The sequence below is a fragment of the Mustela lutreola genome, chromosome 13 (genome assembly GCF_030435805.1).
Source record: "Mustela lutreola isolate mMusLut2 chromosome 13, mMusLut2.pri, whole genome shotgun sequence".
Taxonomy (NCBI): domain Eukaryota; kingdom Metazoa; phylum Chordata; class Mammalia; order Carnivora; family Mustelidae; genus Mustela; species Mustela lutreola.
In genome coordinates, this window is record NC_081302.1 from 68,680,894 (window position 1) to 68,702,860 (window position 21,967).

At 36.5% G+C, this 21,967-nt stretch overlaps 2 protein-coding genes across 3 annotated transcripts in view; both read left to right on the top strand.

The window, feature by feature from the left end:
* SPART (spartin) overlaps positions 1 to 6,466 on the top strand; it is a 38,395-nt gene extending 31,929 nt beyond the window's left edge. For both annotated transcript variants that reach the window (XM_059144163.1, XM_059144162.1), the window contains exon 9: positions 4,944 to 6,466. In XM_059144163.1, the coding sequence (XP_059000146.1) occupies positions 4,944 to 5,217 (274 nt within the window). In that variant the 3' untranslated portion in view covers positions 5,218 to 6,466. The remainder of the gene's footprint in view (positions 1 to 4,943) is intronic.
* Positions 6,467 to 11,264: 4,798 nt separating this feature from the next.
* CCDC169 (coiled-coil domain containing 169) overlaps positions 11,265 to 21,967 on the top strand; it is a 49,368-nt gene continuing 38,665 nt past the window's right edge. Inside the window, 2 exon segments of the mRNA XM_059144165.1 lie at positions 11,265 to 11,496; positions 13,077 to 13,156. Of these exon segments, the coding sequence (XP_059000148.1) occupies positions 11,414 to 11,496; positions 13,077 to 13,156 (163 nt within the window). The 5' untranslated portion in view covers positions 11,265 to 11,413.

The following is a 21,967-nucleotide window of genomic DNA, read 5'->3' on the forward strand; positions in this document are numbered from 1 at the left end:
ATCATATAAATTCAGAAAGTTAGATCCATTCTTGTTTTCCCCTTATTAAAATTTTATCTTATTCTAAGATAAAATGTGTTATTTTTCAGAAGAATAAGCTTAGTAAAATTGTTTTTCTATAAGGAATTTACATTTTCAAGTTGTACAGTATTTTATTGGTTTGTTTATTGAATTTTAATTAAAATTCCCCTTAAATTTGCACTAGGTAAAGGGGCAAATCCAAATTCATTGATGGTAATTCTTTTGGCAGATGTCATATTACCCAAAACCAGTTCTGTATAGCATCTGTTCAGGAGTTCTATAAAATCAGTCTTCTCTTTTCCATATGGTAACTATACAAGTATTTAAACATTATCATCATGTGTTCCACTTAACTTTTTCTTAACTTCAAAATACTCCCTGTTCCTTTAATTCCATATATAGTATGGTTTCCAATCCTTCATTTACCAGTGTTCTTCTCAAAATAGAACCCAGATTTGAATGTAGTGTTATGTATTATGACCAGATAGAATACAGTGGCATTTGCCTCCCTTATTTGGTCATATTTAGCATTTGAGAAATAGGGCATACAACACAAAGAGTGTATCTTTTTAGTAGCTGTTACTTCATTGACCCATATCAATGAACCTTTTATTTAAAATCTGGGCCTTTGTCTTATTTTTGGACAGTTGATACATGTACCTAAAACTAAGAACTTTGTATTTACATTTGCTTAATTTCTTGTTTTTGATTTTGACTCATCATTAAGTCTGTCTTTCAGTTTGGCTTCAGATTTAGTGTATATCATATTAGCCAGAGAGTTCCATTTAATGTTATCTTTAGATTTGAAAGACTTGTCTTTTTAATGTCTTAGATATTTTCCTCCATTTTTCATGAATAAAGTCTAATCACATGCTCCCTGTAGCCTCTCCTTCTGATTGATCTTGCTCAAAGACTTACTGCTTGTGGACGGTCAGCCGTCCACAAATTTTAACAGTATTCTCATTTAACTCACAGTTCAATTTTGTCTTATCAGACTGCTTCTCAGGGTTGTTGTCTTCCATATACATTCTTTAAATATTGGTTCTAAGCTTTCACTCTTTGCACAGTCTTTTTCTGTTCTTTGTGGATATTATCTATACTGGTGTCTATAGTTACAACTTCTCAAATCTATGTTTCCAATTAATTTTTGTTTTAAACTTTAAGCTTCATAAATCCCAACTGCATCACCCTACAGCTGTTCATTCGCTAAATCCTTTTTTTTATATTTTTTTCCTCTCCAGTCTCATGACCATTACTGTAGAATAGAGCCTCATCATTTCTCATCCATCTTATAGCTTGTTTCCTAACTGGTTCCTCTGTCTCCCTCTTACACCCTTACAATTCACAATGCAACCTGACTTAGAGGTATCTAAAACATAAATTTGGTTGTGCCATTCCCATTAGTTTCAAGATAAAGTTTAGGGGCACCTGGGTGGCTCAGTTGGTTGGACAACTGCCTTCGGCTCAGGTCATGATCCTGGAGTCCCGGGATCGAGTCCCACATCGGGCTCCCAGCTCCATGGGGAGTCTGCTTCCTGCTTCTCCCTCTGACCTCCTCCTCGCTCATGTTCTCTCTCACTATCTCTCTCTCAAATAAATAAATAAAATCTTAAAAAAAAAAAAAAAAGATAAAGTTTAAATTCCTCAGCTTCACTTATAAGGTCCTTCTTCAATTGGCCACAACCCACCTGCCTTGGATGGATAGACAAAGAAGATGCTATTTCTACTTCAAATATTTAAGATTAATATTTCCAAGAATATTTTTGAAGGTTGCATGTAAAGTAAATTGAATTTTAGGCAGATTTACTAGAAATTTATTATGACTGAAATTTTGTTATAATTAATGAAATATAGAATCACTTCCAATTTGTTGTCTTTGTAGACATTACTGAACGTGCTCCAGAATATTTTCTGGAGAAATTTCTGAAAAGTCTCATTTAAATTGTATATTAAGTCTCATTGACTTATTTAGAGCATACTTTATATTCATTTTTAATTCTCTTCAATTGGTAGTGTTACTTGGCATATAAAATCTAATAAGCTATTAAACTTTTTAAAAAGAAATAAAAAACAAACGTCTTTTTACCAGAAATAGGCTTTTTAGTTTTTAGCAGTATAGTCTGAATCTACAGTATAGTTTGAATGAAGAAAAGAACCGAGCAGTTACTTATCAAGGAGGAGAAGAACAGATTCCTGCCAAAAATACTGGTTCTAAGGCATACTAGGAAGCAGAAATGATAGAGAGGATATATTAAAGTAAATAAACACCACTGCTTAAAAGCCATTTTATAAGGTCTTTAAAAATAATTATACATATTGTATAATGGAATTTTCAAAGTGCTTTAACTTAAATATTTCATTTTATTAAATGAAGTAATAATTGATGAAATGTAAAGAGGTTGAGACTTCACCAACATCATATGATTAGTTTGGGGCACAATTGGTATTAAAATGTAGTTTTTTGACTCCTAGTTTGGTACTGTTAACCAAATTAACAGGAATTGCTGCTGAAATGGAGATAGTGTGGGAAAACAAAACCTCAGTGTATCAACACAGACTCCTTTTTAGCACATTACTACTAATAATGTAGCCTTTAGAATTGTGTTTCATATAAAAATGTCATGAGTGCAGTTAGAGGTATCAGAATGCATCAGTAGAATAGGGAAGTGAAAGGTCCTGAATCTGGAGGATTTCCTATATTCACAAACACTGATACGGCCAAATTCTTAAGTTAACCATGTCACTTTCTTATAGCTCACACAGACATGGAAAAGAGAAGCCTTAAGAGAAACCTGCTCAACCAAGAGTTAAGCTCACTCTTCCAGTGCTAAAAAACTGCTGTCACCTCTCTCTTCTCATTTAGCTTTAGCCATTGCCACCTGATGATAGTATTTGTGGGGGCTTGATTGACAGTGAGAAGGTTCCATGTCTTCTGCAAAATCAGCAAATGCTGTGGAATGTTGAGGGACTGCAAAGCAACAGGTACTGGCAGGTGGCTGTTAAGGAAGCTTTGGTGTCTGGTAACTGTGAGAAAGCCCCAGTCAAGAGTAGTATGGGGTGCCCTGGGTGGCTCAGTCAGTTCAGCATTTGACCCTTGATTTCAGCTCAGGTCATGATCTTGGGGTCCTGGTATTGAGCCCTATGGCCATGCACTCATTAAGGAGTCTGCTTTGGGATTATTTCTCCCCCTTTTCATCTGCCTCTTCCCCCGAAGCACATGTGCTTTGTCTTAAATAATAAATCTTTTTTAAAAAGAATGTATAGCTATACAGTTTGACAAACTGTAGATTCTGTCATCCTCTGGTTCTAATTATTAACATGAGGCATAGGAATGAATGGAATCCTCATTCGGGAACATAATAAGATTCACACTTCTGGCACTGAGATTGAAAAAAAAGCATGAGCAAGCTAGTAGGATCACAATCCACTGTTCCAGGCCAGAGTAATCGTAATAGAGGACTTGGGAATTCAAAGGACAGATCCAGTATTAAGACAAAATGTCCAGATACAGATCACAAATCACCTAGGAAATGTCAGTGTGTCCTGGAGAAAAATGTAAAATGTTGCCTTTTTGTTGGTTATTGCTAGGCAAGAAAAAACCTGGTACTTTGAAAAGGGTAAAGAGAAACAGCAGTGGGATAATTTTTAGTATATTTGTGTAGGCCTTTAACTTGTATTTTCTTATAGAAACAGTATTAAGCACAGATATTGGTAATTGTCAATAAGGACTACTTTTGTATAGTGCTTTTATAATTTCCCAAGCACTTTGCTATACATTTGATTACTAGAAACTGTGTTGATAGGGCAGGAATTAAATCTATACATTCAACAAATATTGAATGTCAGGCAGTGTTCTCACTGCATAGGATACATTAAAGAATATGGCAGAGTCCTTTTTCTAATAGGGTTTCTATTCTGGCATGACAATAAGCAAAGCAAAAACAATGGGAGTTCCTAAGTTCTATAGTATGTAGCAGGTGATAAGTTAAACAATAAGAACAGCTTAAGGACAGATTGATGAGCAGTGGGGTAGAGCATATGGAGTAAGGCAGTTGAAATAGGTGAGATAGTGAGAAGACAATTAGCTGATTTGAAGAAGCTTAGGCAGTGAGACATGTGAATACCTAGGGTGAGAATAGTTTAGGCAGATTTCAGCCAATACAGAGGTCTTAAGGTGGCTCATGTGTGTTTGATGGCTTCAAAGAACATAAGAAAGTCAGTCTGCAGCAGAGTGGAGTGAGGGAGGAAGTGTTGTAAAATCTTTGCTTAAGGACAGCCTCAGATTCTGGCGCCTGGGTGGCTTAGTCGGTTAAACATCTGACTCTAGATTTCTGTTCAGGTCATGATCTCAAGTTTGTGAGATTAAGCTCCCTGTCGGGCTCTGCTCTGGGCCTGGAGCCTGGTTAAGGTTCCTCTCCCTCTCCTGCTTCTCACCTCTCTCATCCTACCCACTATCCCTCATTAAAAAATAAATAAAATAAAAATAAAAGACCTAACCAAAGTCTAGTTAAGGTAGAACTCAAAACCATTTATAGGGACTATAGATTCTTTGGCCTTATAGTTGCTTCATTGAAAATTCTCTCTTTCCAGAAGGGGTGGGTTAAAAAAAGGGAAATAGTGACTGATGAATAAACTTTATTATAATTTACATTTTATTCTTCAACATAAACCGTCTTTATTAAATAAATCTCAGCTAGCCTGAGTTTATTTTCACAGTTTTTGCTAAAGGAGAAATGCAGCCTTGGCACAGTTTGATTTTATTCTTTACTGTGTTTTAAGTTATTAATTAACTTGAAACATAACCTTTGATTTTGCTTTCAGGAATAACATACTAAACATGGGACTATTTAACACTAATTCAAAAGATCTTAATTTATATTTATAATTTCATTACACTTTTTTTCTAATCTTTTCTTTTAAAGATATGGGCATACTGCTGGAGAAGCTACACATGATGCAGTAGATTCTGCCATCAATGTTGGTGTAACTGCCTATAATATTGACAACATTGGTATCAAAGCAATGGTGAAGAAAACTGCAAAAGAAACAGGACAAACACTCCTTGAAGACTATAAAATAGTTGATAATTCTAAGGGAAGAAATCAAGAAGGAAGAGCAAACGTAAACATGAAAAGGGAGAAGGGTGAGCAGACAAAGGAACTAGAGAAGAGTGAGGCAAAGAAGAAAGAGAAATGATGGAAGTGCTGTGCATCACCTATACCAAAGCCTTACAAGGTGGATACATTTTTGTTAAATAGGCAAAAGTGGAATTCCCCAGAGATTAATCAGTGTTTTAAAAATGTATTCATTCCTATGAAGTGACTGTTTCATAAGCTTTATAGAATGTATTCTATTTACAAGGAAAAGAATCAGTATTCTTGCATATGGCCTTTAGAATATAGGGTTATATTCTCATTATTTTTTCTAAATGTGGCTGAAATATTTTTGCAGTTAAAATAAGATTAATAATACATGTGCTATAAACCTCATTAAACCTGATGTTAAACTATTTTTGTATTTGCTGTCTTTCAAAAAACAAGATAGGAAATTATATATTTACATAAAATTTGGCATTTAGTAACCTTAGCTCTAGTTGTACTTGAAAGAATGACTTAAAATATTGTCTGCTGGCTTTGCACTAATTGTGGATTTTTTTTCCCCCTAGGTGCTTATCAGAATTTTCAGTGTGTAAGCTATAAATAATTATAATCCTAAACTAAAAGAATTCTCAGATAACGTTTAAAAGACTTTTTTAATCATGAAAAATAAGTTAAGGTTCTATAAAATTATTTGGTAGCTTATATCTTTGTTAGGAAGGGGGGTGGTCTTTCTCATTTAGAATGAATACAAAGATTTTTTTTTTTTAATCTTCTAGATTTAGACTGGTATTGATCTACTAGGAGCCTAGGAAGTTTTGGTATATGATTGATATCGTATTAAAATTTGTGAATATCATCACCTTAATTGGACAAAAAAGTACTTAAGGAAATTATTTTACCATATCTATTTCTTTAAGTTACTCCAAGAGGCTAAATTTGTATAAAAAATATAAACAGAATTTTTTAGATGGTAAATGTATTTTTATTTTGGGATTTAGTCATTGGAATTTTTATGTTAAAGCCAATAAATTATTAGAAAAGCTTCTATTTATAATCATGGTTAAGAATGTGAAGAATTCAGGCTTAATCCATGGTGGGTGAGGTATAATGGTTTCTACTCTGTCAGAAGACAGGACATTCACAGACCTATAAGGTACAAATACATAAGTAAATACCTAATGGCATTTTATTTTTGTTTACTGATTATAAATGATTGGTATTGATTTTCATAGCTATTGTCCATTCTGATATTTCTCGATACTTTAGTTTAATGGCTACTTAGTTTGTTAGACCTTATTTGAAACTGTCTTAAAAACACCCTTTATGAATAAACTGTTTCTGAATTACTTGGCCTCAAATGTATGCACAGGATTGTATTTTGGGAACACCTAGAATTAATGGATCCTTTCCCTAAGGCTAAGGATAATGTGGAAATAAAACTGAATTGGTAAATAGCTTCCAGTTAATCTCTGCCTTAAATTTGAGAAGTGGAATGACAAATAATGGACCCTAAAGTTTACAAAGTTAACTTAGAGCAGTGGTCAGCAAAACTAGATTTGTCAAAAATTGGATTTGTATTTAGTTGTCCATTTTACTTCATTCTGCTCTGCTCATTTGGTTGTGGGTTGCTATTTTAGATTAATAGACATAATCTTTATAAGTATAGCTTCTATATTAGAGTGTTCCAGAGAAACAGAACCATTAGGAGAGAGAAATAAAAATGTGCATGCCTGTGTGTGTATAAAGAGGTTACGAGGAATTGGCTCACTGTTATTTCTGAATAGCTTGTTTTCGTCAAAATTTTTTTCTATTCATATTTAAAGATATAGAAAGCTGAATATCTTTAAGAACATAGATTAGGTTGGGGGGAAGGCCCCAAATAATATCTTTTTTTTTAAAGATTTTATTTATTTGTTTGACAGACAGAGATCACAAATAGGCAGAGAGGCAGACAGAGAGAGAGGAGGAAGCAGGCTCCCCACTGAGCAGAGAGCCCGATGCGGGGCTCAATCCCAGGACCCTGGGATCACGACCTGAGCTGAAGGCAGAGGCTTTAACCCACTGAGCCACCCAGGCGCCCCCCCCCAAATAATATCTTCAGATGTATTCTATGCAAAAAATTGTCACATATGAAGAAATAATTTGATCACCCTGAAAGCTGTTCATTAAGAGGAAACAGTGACTAATGGCAAGTGTCCTCTACATAGGCACATACACACACACACCCCAATCCATTTTGGAAGCCAGCTGAGGAGCAAATTGCTAGAGTGTGCTGTTAAGGAAGCAAGATCGCTGTGAAAAGGGATAGGGCCCCGGCGTTTACAGATTTAAGAAGCTCCACAGACAATTAGTTAATAAAACATTGCTCTTTAGGGAGTAACTGAATTGGGAGCTGAAAGAATGAGGTTTTGGTTGATAGCAGTTTTTGAACTTAAGTTTTCTCAGGTAAAGCCACTCTGGTGACAGGATTCAGAGTATTTATAGCTATGAAAGTGGAGGGGAGATTAAAGCGATGAGAGTTGCAAGTTAAAGGGCAAGGTTATGGGAAAACTTTCCATGGAAAGACATTTTTAATGTCAAAGTCAGTAGATAAGGAATGACTGTGAAGTCTCTGGGTAGAAACAAGGAGAAGGAGTAGAAGGTTGTTACATCAGGAATGCATGCCATTTATAGTTGCACCAAAAATATAATACCTAGGAATACACTTAACCAAAGAGGTGAAAGGTCTTTACTCTGAAAACTGTAACATTGAAAGAAATTGAAGACACAAACAAATGGAAAGATACTGCATGCCCATGGATTGGAAGAACAAATACTGTTAAAATGTCCATACTACCCAAAGAAATCTACAGATTTGATGCAATCCCTATCAAAATAGGGATTTTTTCACAGCATTTTTCACAGAACTAGATCAAATAATCCTAAAGTTTGTATGGAACCACAAAAGACCCTAAATAGCCAGACAATCTTAAAAAAGAAGAACAAAACTGGTATCACAATCTCAGATTTCAAGATATACTACAAAGCTATAGTAATCAAAATAGTGGGGTACTGATACAAAGATCAACACGTAATGGGATAGAGAGCCCAGAAATAAACTCATGATTACATTGTCAATTAATATTTGACAACAGAAGCAAGAATATGCAATGGGGAAAAGAAGAGTCTCTTCAACAAATGGTGCTGGGAAAATTGGACAGCCATAATGCAAAAGAATGGAACTGGATCACTTGTACACAAAAATAAAATTGATCAACCTAAAATGGTTCTAACCTAAATGTGAGAACTGAAACCATAAAAACTCCATTATTAAGAGGATACCAAAATAAAAAGCTTCTGCACTGCAAAGGAAACAAAACTAAAAGACAACTTACTGAATAGGAAAATATATTTGTAAATGATATCCAATAAAGGATTAGTATCCAAAATATATAAAGAACTTCTATAACAACACCAGAAAGCCAAGTGATCCAATTAAAAATGGGCAGAAGATGGGGTGCCTGGGTGGCTCAGTGGGTTAAAGCCTCTGCCTTCAGCTCAGGTCATGGTCTCAGGGTCCTGGGATTGAGCCCCGTGTCGGGCTCTCTGCTCAGCGGGGAGCCTTCCTCCTCCTCTCTCTCTCTGCCTGCCTCTCTGCCTACTTGTGATCTCTGTCTGTCAAATAAATAAATAAAATATTTTTTTTAAAAAATGGGCAGAAGACATGAACAGACATTTCTTCAAAGAAGACACACCGATGGCCAAGATAAGATACCACCTCACACCTGTCAGAATGGCTAAACTAAAAAACACAAGTGTTGGCAAGGGTGTGGAGAAAAGAGAACACTTGTGCACTGTTGGTGGGAATGCAAACTGGTACAGCCAGCATGGAGGTTCCTTAAAAAAAAAAAAAAAAAAAATACTACCATATGATTGAGTAATTGTATTACTGGGTATTTACCCAAAGAATACAAAAACACTAATTAAAAAGATTTACGTTTGTTTACTGCAGCATTATTGACAATAGCCAAATTATGGAAGCAGCCCACAATTCCTTCTATAGATGAGTGGATAAAGAAGACATTATATAATACATGTAATGGAAAGTTACTCAGAAAAAAGAATGAAACTTTACCATTTTCAACTGGATGGATGGTTGTAAAGAATACGATGCTAAGTGAAGGAAGTCAGAGAAAGAATAAATACCATATGATTTCACTTATATATGGAATGTAAGAAACAAAACAAATGAACAAAAAAGACCAAAACAAAAGAAACCCACCAGATTCTTAAGTATAAACAAACTGATAGTTGCCAGAGGAAAGGTAGGTGGGCGGATGGGCAAAATAGATGAAAGGGATTAAGAGTACACTTATGATGAGCACTGAGTAATGTATAGAATTGTTGAATCACTACATCCCTGAAACTAATATAACACTATGTTAACTTCTGGAATTAGTTTTCTTTTAATTAAAAAGGGAGTGGGTTTTTACATGAGGATGGAAGAGTAGTGATCTAGAAGTGACATTAGAGGTGAAGAGAATTCTTGACCCTTCTGACCCAAAGAGGCAGAGGGTTCTGTAAAGAAACCAGAGAACAAAAAACCATCCCCAGCTCACTTCCATCCTCACCCCTTCAGTCTGTGAGAGACAGAAACTAAGAATTCTGGCTGGATAAGAACAAAGAAAGCCACCAAGGCTGGGAATAGACACTGGTGAGTGTCTGAGCCCTGCAACTTGCTCCCCACAACCTGTCTTAGGCTGAGCACAAAAGTGGGAGTAAAGAATTGCCATACTCCATGACTTAATTGATGGAATTCTTCCATATTAAACTTTTTAAATTAACTATAGGATTTTTTGAAAGCGATGAACCTATTTAGCATTTCTTACAAATCACTTTGTACGTAATAAACCCTCAATTGTTATTAATTGAGTTAATTTCTCAAAATGCTTCAAATTCTCTTTTCACCTACTAATCTGGGGGGTTCTTGACACTAAACAGGTACCAAATGTGCTACTTACTACACTTGATGTTCAATTCAAACAATTAAATTCTGAATTGTCCCCATGCTTAAAATATCCCCCACTACAGTCTTTCCAAATTTCCAGAATCTCCCCTCGCTCTTTTAAAACCCATTTTTTAATTGAAGACTTGCCTTATTTCCAGCATGTTATCTAATGAACCATTCTACTATTTTATACAAACTTTAAGTATAGCAACCATGGGTTCAAAGGTTTTTTCGATTTTTCCCACAAATGATCAAGTTTCCATAAGTATGCTGGTAAGCAGCAACCCAATGAAACAAGCATTTACCAAGTATGCTTTTTATGCTTAAAAAAAAAATCTTTGAAAGAGTATCCTACGGATATAACCGATATGTATATACTGACCACTACCATGGGTCACTCTTCTCAACACTAAAGACAAAGCAATAAGCAGAATAAAGAAATTCTTTACCAGAGTACTTGTGCTGATTTGTGTCAGAAAATGTCCCATGCTCACACTTCTTAAATTGATTCAGGATATGGAAAATGTAACAGAGAGGTCAGAGGTAAAGGCAGCCCATCTTTCTACTCAAAGATGGATGGGAGCCAGGGATAATACTAAAGCACAGACATGTCAGGAGCAGAATGCAAAATTTGTGATTACAAATATAAGCATGAAACTTCAAGCAGTTGTACACGGACAGTCCGCAGATTTGGCAAAACAAAGAATAATCTGTACTGGCAACTCAGAGTTCAGGCCCTGCCTTCTCAAAGTCTGCTCCTCAGGCACTCCGAACCAGAGCCTGTAGTATGCAGTAAACTTGAAGAAAGGCACTGCCATTCTTGGATTCCGCATTTCCCTAACAAGGGATATGAGTAAAGTAAACATCAGGCCTGGGTCAGTGTTTTTTAAAAAAAAAAAAAAAAAAAAGCACCAAGGCCAACAGTCCCTACTCCCTTACAGTCAGCCATGCAGCAGGTAAACGTCCTCCTTCCACCTGGAAAAAGGAATGGGGCCCCAGCTTTTGGGCCTTGAGAGGCGCTTTTCTGACACCGTCTTTCCAGGACAATGAGACCTTTTTCCGTTTTAGCTACACTCGGTGGCGGCGGAAACTGTCCCATTCCTGCACTAGGTCTGTAAGCCATCCTCCGCCCCCGGGGCGATGCCCTGTGACGTCACTGCGAGGCGCCCGGGAGCCGGCGACTGTGAGTACACCATGACCGCAGCTCCTGACAATACCCGCCCTCCCAGCTTCTGGATGTCCCTTCAGGTCTTGTGGGCTTAGCTGTAAAAGGCGAAGGGCATAGGGGCGTTTCTGATCCCACAGTATGGAGGAAGGGAGAGGCGATAACTTCGACGGTGTGAGCACCTACCGCCTTATAATGGAGTTACTGGAAGAAATCCATTTGAAGTGAGTTGGAGGGCGGCGCGCGGGCTACCACGCGGGTGTCTGGTTCAGGTACACGCCTCCTGAGGAGATGCCCATGTGTGTGCCCTGCTGTTGAAAGCTGGAGCCACTGAGGTCGATGTGACGCCAGCAATGTGATTAATACCCCGGCAGTCCGGCGACTTGTAGAAACTGTTTTGTAGGAAAGATTCATTTGCCTCTTTGACTGCTTGGCAATAAAATAAAATAAAAATAGGCAGATTATGAGGTAGGATCTTCTGTCTTTAGCATCAAGTCAGATGGAGTGTATGGTGTGCATATACTGTAATGCTGAAATATGTCTTTGATTTTCATGTTCCGCTAAATTCAGCTTTTCTGAGCTTTTTTCAAAACAAAGGTTTTGTTTAGTTATGCTTGTCTTAATATCCCTTGAGGAGAAATTATGAAACGGTGACATTTTGTAAAAATAATGCTCCTCCTGTGTACTTTTTAAAAATACTCCATATCATAGTTTTTATTAAATCTTTGAGACATTTTAAGTGGGTTTTTTTTGATACCCACAGTCTCACCAGCAGGCCCCATGAGATTTATAGTCACCTCTGTGCCCCTAAAGCTTCCTGTGCTTTCCTCTGTTGTAGCTCTAACAACACTTGTTTAATTGCTTGGTTATTTCTTGGCCTAATATTAAGCGGTAAGCATTCTGAGAATGCTTACATTCTGGGAATGTTCCCCGAGTCAGTAGAGTATAAAAGCAAGCACTTTAGAGGAATCCTGCATAAATTTAAATTGCAGCTCTTACTACTGAGTAACTACATGATCTTGGGCTAGTTAATGAACCACTAAGCTTCAGTTTACTCAACTCTAAGATTGGTGTGCAAATCATTATGCCCCATGTGGTTGTTGCCAGGATTGAATGAAAAGTGTGTAAAGCACTTAACATCAGTTTATAATAAGCACTCGATGGATGTTAGCCACTGTTAGTGTCATTGTTCAGTTCATGTAGTCACTGTAGTATATTCAGCATTTATCACAATGCCTTGACATAATAGGCAATCAAAAGTACATAGTGCATAAATGATTTTGCCATATTTTGATAATTAATGTGCTATTTTACTGATGTCCTAAATAGATAATTTCTGGAATGCTATTTGTGTGTATGTGGGTTTTTTTAAATTACTGGGTTTTTTTAATTTTTAATTTATATTTATATTTATATATATTTTTATATTTTATTTATTTTTTTATTAGTTCCTCTTTTACTCTTTGTTTCAGGTTTTCAGTTACCTGTTGCCCTAGCTATTCCATTCTCTCATCCCAGTTAATTTTTTAGGCCTTGAGAAACCAGATAACAACTTCTTGGGATCATATTTAAGTTAAGAGTAAAGGGTTTCTAAAGGTCACCAGGGGGCTTCTGAGCTTTAGTGCATATTCGGGTCTGTATGGACCTTGGTAATCAGAAGTCTCCATTTGCCTGATTTCGGATTCTCAACCATGCCTTCAATAGTGATGTTTCATAATAAATTGTTCCTAAAGTAGTGGTGTGTTACTATATGTTATTATTTATACATTATAATTAGATCATAACAAGATATTTTTAATAATAGGGATATAGTGCAACTATCAATGCTTGAAATAAGACACAAGATAGCGGAACTGGAAGCCAAACTCCATACTGATGATGAAGGTATATAAGTAAATATTTTTATATGTGGCTCTTATATAATTATTGTTTATTTTGCCAAGATACTTACAGTGCATTAAATACATAGGAAATAATAGTACCAAGGTTTCAGTACAGCTTTTTGGCAGCATTAATAATAATTTATTATAGAGACTTTTAAAACAAATATTTCAGTATCAAACCTGTTAAGGCATAATTATTCATCTACTTAAATTCAAAATGTTCATTCAACAGTTAGTAAAACCTTTATTACATGACACCAATACATTATTGTTTTTGGTAAATAATAAAATGCCACAAGTTTTCTATTTAATGCAAGTAATACCCCTTGTATCTTAACTTCTGGATTTGGCTATAACTTGAAAATCTTTAGCTAGGTTTTGGCTATTTGCTTTAGAAGAATGATAGGGGTAGGGTGTGTAGTGAGTGTTGGGCACACACACACACACACCCGCATACCCACATATCCATATAAACTTAAAATTTATAATGTATGTAAGATATTAATTCATTCTACAAATATCGAGACCCTGCCATGTGTCAACACTTTGAATGGAAGACCTTTCCCTATTTTGAAGAGGTTCATTGACTATAGGGAGAAAGTATCAAACAAAATGTGAATATTAGAAGAGATGTAAGGAGAAATGGAAACTTAGTTAAGGAAACCTAACACAACTTGGATGAAGACATAAAGGCAGCCTTTCCAGAGGAGGCAGGGTTTGAACTGAATGCTAAAGGAGTTTCTTAGGTTAAGGTGGTAGAGTTTTGTTTTATTTTAAGATTTTATTTATTTGAGAGAAAGAGATAGCAAAGAGAGCACAAGTGGGGAGGAGAGGGAGAAGCAGGCTCCCCACTGAGCAGGAAGTCTGATGTGGGGCTCAATCCCAGGACCCTGGCATCATGACCTGAGCTATAAAGGCAGAGGCTTAATCAGCTGAGGCACCGGAGTACCCCTGGATTTTGGTTCTTAAATCCATTTATACTTTTCTGTTGGGGAAGCCATGAACAAACACAGTTAGTAATCATATGATAAATAAAATGCTGTTTTTCTTAAGTACCCAATGCTCTTTTAAAGCTTGATTGGAGAACACTACTTTGTCCTAAGGCTGAAGTAGCTTCCTATGTCTCCACATCTATATCTGGGATATATATAACTGGCTTTTGCGGGGAGACTGTGAGTGCACTTACCAAATAGTTGCATTGGCAAGACTAGCTGGAATTTTCTCATCTATCCAGTTACAGACAAAACAGGTCACATGCACAGCAATGCAGGTCACACTCACAGATACGCATGCAATTCAATAACCATGCCCATTAGTAAAATGTAAGCCCAACAAATGGTATTATCAGTAAATCTTACGGGGAGGAACTGGTACATGCGTATAAAAAGAAAAGGTAAAATGATGGACAAGTTATTTCCTCCATGGGCCAAAGCTAAACTCTAAGCTGAAGTGGCCAGAAATATATACCCCTTCTTTAAATAAAGCCAGGAACTATGTCACGTGAAGTCCTTATTATTATCCCCATTGATAGAAATATGGATTTTAGGAATTTAAGTCACTTGCTAAGATTATATAGCATATCATTTCTTCTTAAATCATCTATCCACCAGTACCACTATTGCTATGACAAACTGCTCTCTACCACATCAGCATTGAACAGTTCTAGTTATCTATTGCTGCAGAGCAAACCACCTAATAACTTTGGAGCTTGAATTAGCAAATTATCTCACAATTTTGTGGATTGACTGGGTTCACCTGAGAAGTTAGTAACTGGGGTCTCATGTGATTACAGTCAGATGTCTGGAGCACAGTTATCTGAAGGTTCAATTGGGATGAACATTCCCAAATGACTTACTCACATAGCCAGCATTTGTTACTGGCTGTTGGCTGGGAGTCTGGTAGGGTACTGCCTATCAGAGATACCTACTCCTGGCTCTTGTAGCTTTTGCTTCTCACAAATGGTGCCTGGGTTCCAAGAAAATGTATCCCAACAGCAAGCATTTCAAAAGGCACAAGTGATAGAAACTGCCAGTCCAGTTAAGGGCTACTCCCAGAACCAGTACAATATCGATTCCACTGTATTCTATTGGTCAAAACAGTCACAGATTCAAGGGGCTGTAGAAGGAAACTCTACTTATCAAGTTGACAGTACAGAAGAATATAGGAGATGGGATATATTATTTCAGTCGTCTTTGGAAAATATAGTCTGTCACAGGGGCATTAAACATAATGCCATTTGAGGAGAACTGTTATGTAATTGATAAAGATGAAATAGAGACTGTCCTGAAAATATGACAGGAGATGAGATTAAGGTTTATGAAGAAGACAAATGAAGAATAGTCTTTGATATGATGCTAATTAGTTTGTATTGATCCTGAAGCCAATAGGGCTATATTAAACATGTTCTAAAATAAACTTTTTAGGGTGCCTGGGTGGCTCAGTTGATTAAGGACTGCTTTTGGCTCAGGTCATGATCCCAGAATTCCGGGATCGAGTCCCGCATCAGGCTCCCTGCTCAGCAAGGAGTCTGCTTCTCCCTCTGACCTTCCCCCTCTCATGTTCTCTCTCAGTGTCTCTCTGTCAAATAAATAAAATCTTTAAAAAATAATAATAATAAAATAAAATTTTTACTTTTTTTAAGACTTGATTTGAGAGAGAGATCACAAGCAGGGAGAGCAGCAGAGGGAGAGGAAGAAGCAGACTTCCTGCTGAACAGGGAGCTGGATGTGGGGCTTAATCTCAGGACCCTGGGATCATGATCTGAGCTGAAGGCAGACGCTTAACCAACTGAGCCACCCAGGTGCCCAATTTATTACTTTTAATATTATAAAAGAAATAGTGCACAAGGGGTCACTCTGGGTACACTTGTATAGATGATTCTTTCATACTTACCACTGTCTCCAGATCTCCATCACCCCCTCCCCATCTCCTTATCAGCTAATGAGCTTACTTTCAAAGAGAAAAGAGAAACAATCAGAAGATTTCCACATGTTTCTACCAAGAAAGCTACCCACCTGCCTGTATCTTTGCACATCCTCTTCCTTCCCTCCCGTTCTTCTGCATGTTCTTATCTAAGAACTCCTCCACTTGTGTGACAGATCCTAACTACTCTGCCTACTAAGCACATTACTCCAAGCGTTTGTTCTCTCTCTTTGTGCTGTTTCCCTGCTCCATTGGATCTTTTCCAAAAGCATACAGATGGGCTGAATTTATTTTGTTGAAAAAACAAATGACAAAGCTTCTTTGGCCCCACATTTCCTCTTCTACTGTCATCTTTTACTGCTCTGTGTGCAGCAGAACTCTTCAAGAGTGGTTACTGTTTCCACTCTGACCTGCTTATACTTCTTTAGTCTATCTGGCTTATAACTATTAATTTTTAGGCTAAATGGTAAATAAACTTCAAGGGCTTCACATTTCTATAGGGGCCTCTCGAAGCCCTTTATGGTTCATAGGAAACTATATGCAGAAAAAGTGGTTTATATTTTAGTATATATGCTGCTGAGGTGAGCACAAAAGTGGTTTATGTTTTGATTAAATCTGAAGTTCATCTTAAAGCTCAGTGAAAAGACAACAGGAAAGGATGTTCAGGTGGTTTTTTCAAAAAAGTGAGAAAAATCAGCATTTATGTAGAGCTCTAAGTGTATTTTAAAAATTGAAACTTATTATTACCCCATTTTATAGATGAAAAGGCTGAGACTTAAGGTATCTCTCTCAAGGCTACAGAAGTGAGTGATCTGCATTTGAATCTAGACATTCCGGCATGAAAGCCCACACTCTTAGCCTCTTCTTGTTCCACGGCTTATGCTTGTTTGTTTCTCAGTATTTTTTCATCTAGAGAAGAGAAACTTGATTTATGGAGGCTCTGGAACATTTGTTCATCTAGGGTTAAAAATGGGCTGGATTTGCTCAGCACAGGCATGATAGTTTTGTTCTTTCTTGAACTCATGCACCCACTACTTAGGTGATCTCCTCTGATCATATGCTACTAAATCCCAGCTGTATACTAACAACACAAAAATTTACATCTAAATCTAAGGCCTGTCATTTGATCTCTTTCGAATATTTATAGGCAGGTTTCTGTCCACAAGCCACTTTGGCTATTAACTAATATATTCACAAATCAAATAGTTTTCTAATTCCTCTCAGTAAATGCTAAAAAATGTTTTGATAAAATTCAATTTATGTTCCTTTTTTTTTTTTTTTTTTAACAGAAGAACACTTCTATTTATCTTAAACTGGTCTAATACTTAGTGATGAAACATTAGAGGCATTCCTATTCCCGGGGATAAAAAAAAACAAAAAACAAAAAACAACCCCCCCAAAAAAAAACCACAGAGATGTCAACTGCCACCATTAAAATTTAATATTTTTGAAAGTTTCAGTCAAGTAATAAAATATGAACAGACATAAGAGTTGTAGATTTTAGATAGGAAGAGATAAAATTATTATAATTTTTAGCTTTTATAATTTGATATCCAGAATTTTCCAGAGATCAGTTGAAAAACTGTATTAGTAAAGAATTAGGAAGTGGTTGAATGCAGTAATGGAAGAAATGCTTATTTAAGGGGGAAAAAAAAACCACCAGCAAAAATTAAATGATTATGCTCCCAATTTCAGCCCAAACTATAAAATATCTGATAATATCCTTGATAAAAAATACTCAGAACTTATACGAAGGACAGCAGAAGACTGTTAACTATAAGGCAGTAATAACAGTTTAACCAGAATTCTCACCTTTTTTAATATAAGAGATTTTACACTAGAAAGAAACCCAGGAATAAAATGAAATTGGGAAAGTTTGTAGCCAAAGCACATGCCTTGCTGAGTCCAAGATCAAGATGTTGGCAAGGTTGGTTTCTTTTATGTCCTCTCTCCTTGATCTGTAGATGGCCATCATCCTGTGTCTTCTCATGGTCTTCCTTCTGTATGTCTGTTCTAATCTCTTCTCCTAAAACCAGTTATACTGAATTATGGCTATCTATATGATTCATTTTACCTTAATTACCTCTTTTATTTTTTATTAGTAGTATTTTTTTCCTTAATTACCTCTTTTAAAGGCCATATCCCTAATTAGGATCACATTCTGAGTCTTTGGGGTTAGGACTTTAGCATATGAGTTTGAGAGGAGGAGGGAAGTGATCACAACTCAGCCAGTAGCAGATAGAAGAGAAAGAGATTCTGGTTTGTTAAAACCATATCGTAATGCTGTGAAATTCAAGCTATTGTTAATTTTTAAAAACTCCTATTTTTTCAATCATCTTCCAATTACCTATGAAAAAAAGGAGAAAACTATTTTCATTTATGAGACTTGTGGGAAATAGATTATCACAAACAAAACCTGAACCATACATTGAAATAGGAAAGTACCAAATGATCCTTATTTTAGTCTGCTCTGGTTGCCATAATAATATACCATAAACTGATTGACTTAAACAACAGAAATTTATTTCCTCATAGTTCTAGAAGCTAGGAAGTCTAAGATCAAGCCAATTTGGATCCCAGTGAGGGCCCACTTCCTGTCTTGCAGATGGCCACCTTCTCATTGTTTTCTTACATGGCAGAGACAGCAGATTCTGGTATCTCTTTCTCTTCTTATAAGGGTACCAGCCATTTTGACCTCATTTAACATTTAGCACTTCCTCATAGGTTCCATCTCCAAATAAAGTCACATGGGGGTTAGGTCTTCAACACAGGAATTTTAGGGGGACACAAACATTCAGTCCACAACAACTTTCTAATTGCTATGTGGTCCTTTCTCCCACTATCACGAAATAAGAACTTTGGCCTGCCTGCCCAAGTTTGAGAAGAGGCTTCTGAGCGGAGAAGTAGAGCCAAAGAGCCAATTATCGATAATGTTTTATTGGAATTTGTGTCATCACATAGACCTTTAAAGGAGCTAAAGGAAAAGGGATGAATTATTCAATAAGTTCTGTTTGGAAAATTGGTATAACATTTAGAGAAAAATCCCTTTAGATCATCACTGCTTCCTTAATTCTAAAACCTTCCAGATGCATTACAGGATTAAATATTTTTTTAATTACAAGAAAATATTGATGAGTATCTATCCTTTTATGGCTAAAGTTGACCTTTCTTAGTTTAAGACAATAGGTCATTGAGGAAAATATGTTTCATTTTGACAAATACCTTCCCTTAAATTTAAAAAAAAAAAGTGGTGTGAAAAGTGTGAGAATATTCCCTCTATTAGGGAATATATATTCCCTAATATATATGGTAAATATATTAGTAGTCAACATGGTGGACAAAAGGTCCATATTTTTACTACATCTATATCCTCTGCAATTTGATTAGAAAATACAAAGTTCCCAGTAGATAAATATGAGTAGAACAGAGACAGTTTATGCATATAGAAGTTATCCAGTTTGTTCTTTCTTCAAAGAAACTTGAAGCAATTTGTTGCTATTGAAGAAGTAAAGTTTGTTTGTTTGTTTTAAGTGAAATTGTAACTTCATACATTACTGCTAACAATATAGTGCTACCCTTTTGGAGAACAATTTTGCAGTAAATTTCTGCTGGTGTTGATGACGATGATGTGATGAAAAAGAAGGAGGAGAAGGAGGAGGAAGAGAAGCAAAAGAAGAACAGGAAGAGGAGGAGGAGGAAGGGGAAGAAAAAGAGGAAGAAGAAGAAGGAAAAGTTGAAAATAATGACAATATCAACTAACTTTTATAGAATTTGCTGTGTGCCCTGCTCTATTCTAAGTATTTTACATATTTTAATGACTGCTCCCAATATCCTATAATATAGGAACTTCAATTATCCTTATTTTAGAGATGAGATATTGAGGCACAGAAAAGGTAACTTCCTCAAGATCACAAAATAAGCTAATAAGTGGTAGAGACATGACTCAACTAGTCCTACTTTGGGGGTATTTTTCCTCATGAAATCTGAAAATTTTGTTGGGGACACCTTTGCCACAGGAGTTTTTTTCATTTGTTCGTGTTGCTCTTGCTGCTTCAAAATCCTTTCTCACCTCTTCTGGCTTGGAACAAATGTCATTTCCCCCAAGAGCATTTCCTGAGCCTCTTCAATCTTGACCTCCCTGTCTCTCAGTGTCTTCTGCCACCTTCCAGACTGGATGTCCTTTTGTGTTTTCCATAGCATCCACTTAACCAAGTTTTCTCAAATGTTCTGGCCGTATGTCTTCTCCCACCACCATCTGTCCTACGCTGATTGACTGCAGGACTGTGTCTGTCTTATTTTTGTATTCTTTTTTTTTTTTTTTTTAAAGATTTTATTTATTTATTTGACAGAGAGAGATCACAAGTAGGCAGAGAGGCAGGCAGAGAGAGAGGAGGAAGCAGGCTCCCTGCTGAGCAGAGAGCCCGATGCGGGACTCGATCCCAGGACCCTGAGATCATGACCCGAGCTGAAGGCAGCGGCTTAACCCACTGAGCCACCCAGGCGCCCCTTATTTTTGTATTCTTAATACCCAGTACAATGCCACATAGTAGGCCTTTTCCTTTCCTTGTTAACATTTTCTTATTTTACAAAGTCTTTGCAAATTAACATAACTTCATCACTGTTATCCTTATAAATACAGCGATCAGCACAACTAAACATGACTGAATTATTAAAGTCTATGCAGAGTCAAGTTTCGACCAATTCCACTGTGTTGTTTTTAATACTTAAAAATGTATTATTTGACATTGTTGCTTGGTGGGGCTTTGTTTTTGTTAACACTGCTATCTCTCTTAGACTAAATAAATAAATAAATAAAAATCCGTATCTAAAAGGTAGAACTCTACCTAGTTTAATTTTTTTTTATTTTTAAATGCTTTTGGTTTTTTTAGTTTATTTATTTATTTACTTAGTTTAGTTTAAAATTTTTTAAGAGTTTTATTTAATTATTAGAGAGCAAGCACAGAAGCAGGGGGAGGGGTTGAGGAAAGGGAGAAGTAGACTCCTGTGTTGAGCAGGGAACCCAACAATGAGGGGATTGATCCCAGGACCCTGGAATCATGACCTGAACTGAAGGCAGATCTTTAACTGACTGAGCCACCCACGCACCCCATAATTTAATTTTCTCTTACTTTATGAACTTCCTCTTCCAAGGTCAATTCATAAAACTGGCCATGAATCAAATTTCTACAGTGTTTCAAATTTTGGTTTGATTTTGCTTTTCATTGCACTGATCCTAGCCAAGATCCTTCTTTGATAATGCAAAGCAATTTGATTTTTCTTTAAAAATTGGTGCTTGTTTTGGGTACCTGGGTGGCTCAGTCAGTTAAGCTTCATACTCTTGATGTTGGCTCAGGTCATTACCTCAAGGTTGAGAGATCCAGCTGGGATGAGGCTCCATGCTCAGTCGGGAGTCTGCTGGAGACTTTCTCCCTCTGCCCCTCCCCTTACCCCACTCCCAGGCATGTGCGCGCTCGCGCGCTCTCTCTCTCTCTCTCTCTCAAAATGAATCTTTTTTAAAAATTGGTGCTTTTTTTTTTGTTTGTTTTTTAGAATGACTGAAGGAGCAATGGTTCATGGAAGTATTGCTCAGGATATTTTTTCCACCAAGGGACACTAATGTTTCTGTTAAGTTTTTATCCTCATAGTCTGTATTTTAAATAATGGCTTGTTTGTACGTATATTGTTGGCCTTTATAGGTTGGCTGCTATTCTGCTGAAGGTCAGGTATCATCTTTTTTGGCGTCAAGTGTATTGTGGCTGTCTCAAAGGTAGCATCACATCTCTTATTTGGCTGTTCCAGATGTCTCTTACGTGCCCTTAGTACCAAGTGTATTAAAAAAAAAAAAAAAACTTGCTATTTTTAACTGCCACTCTTATTCCATATTAAACAT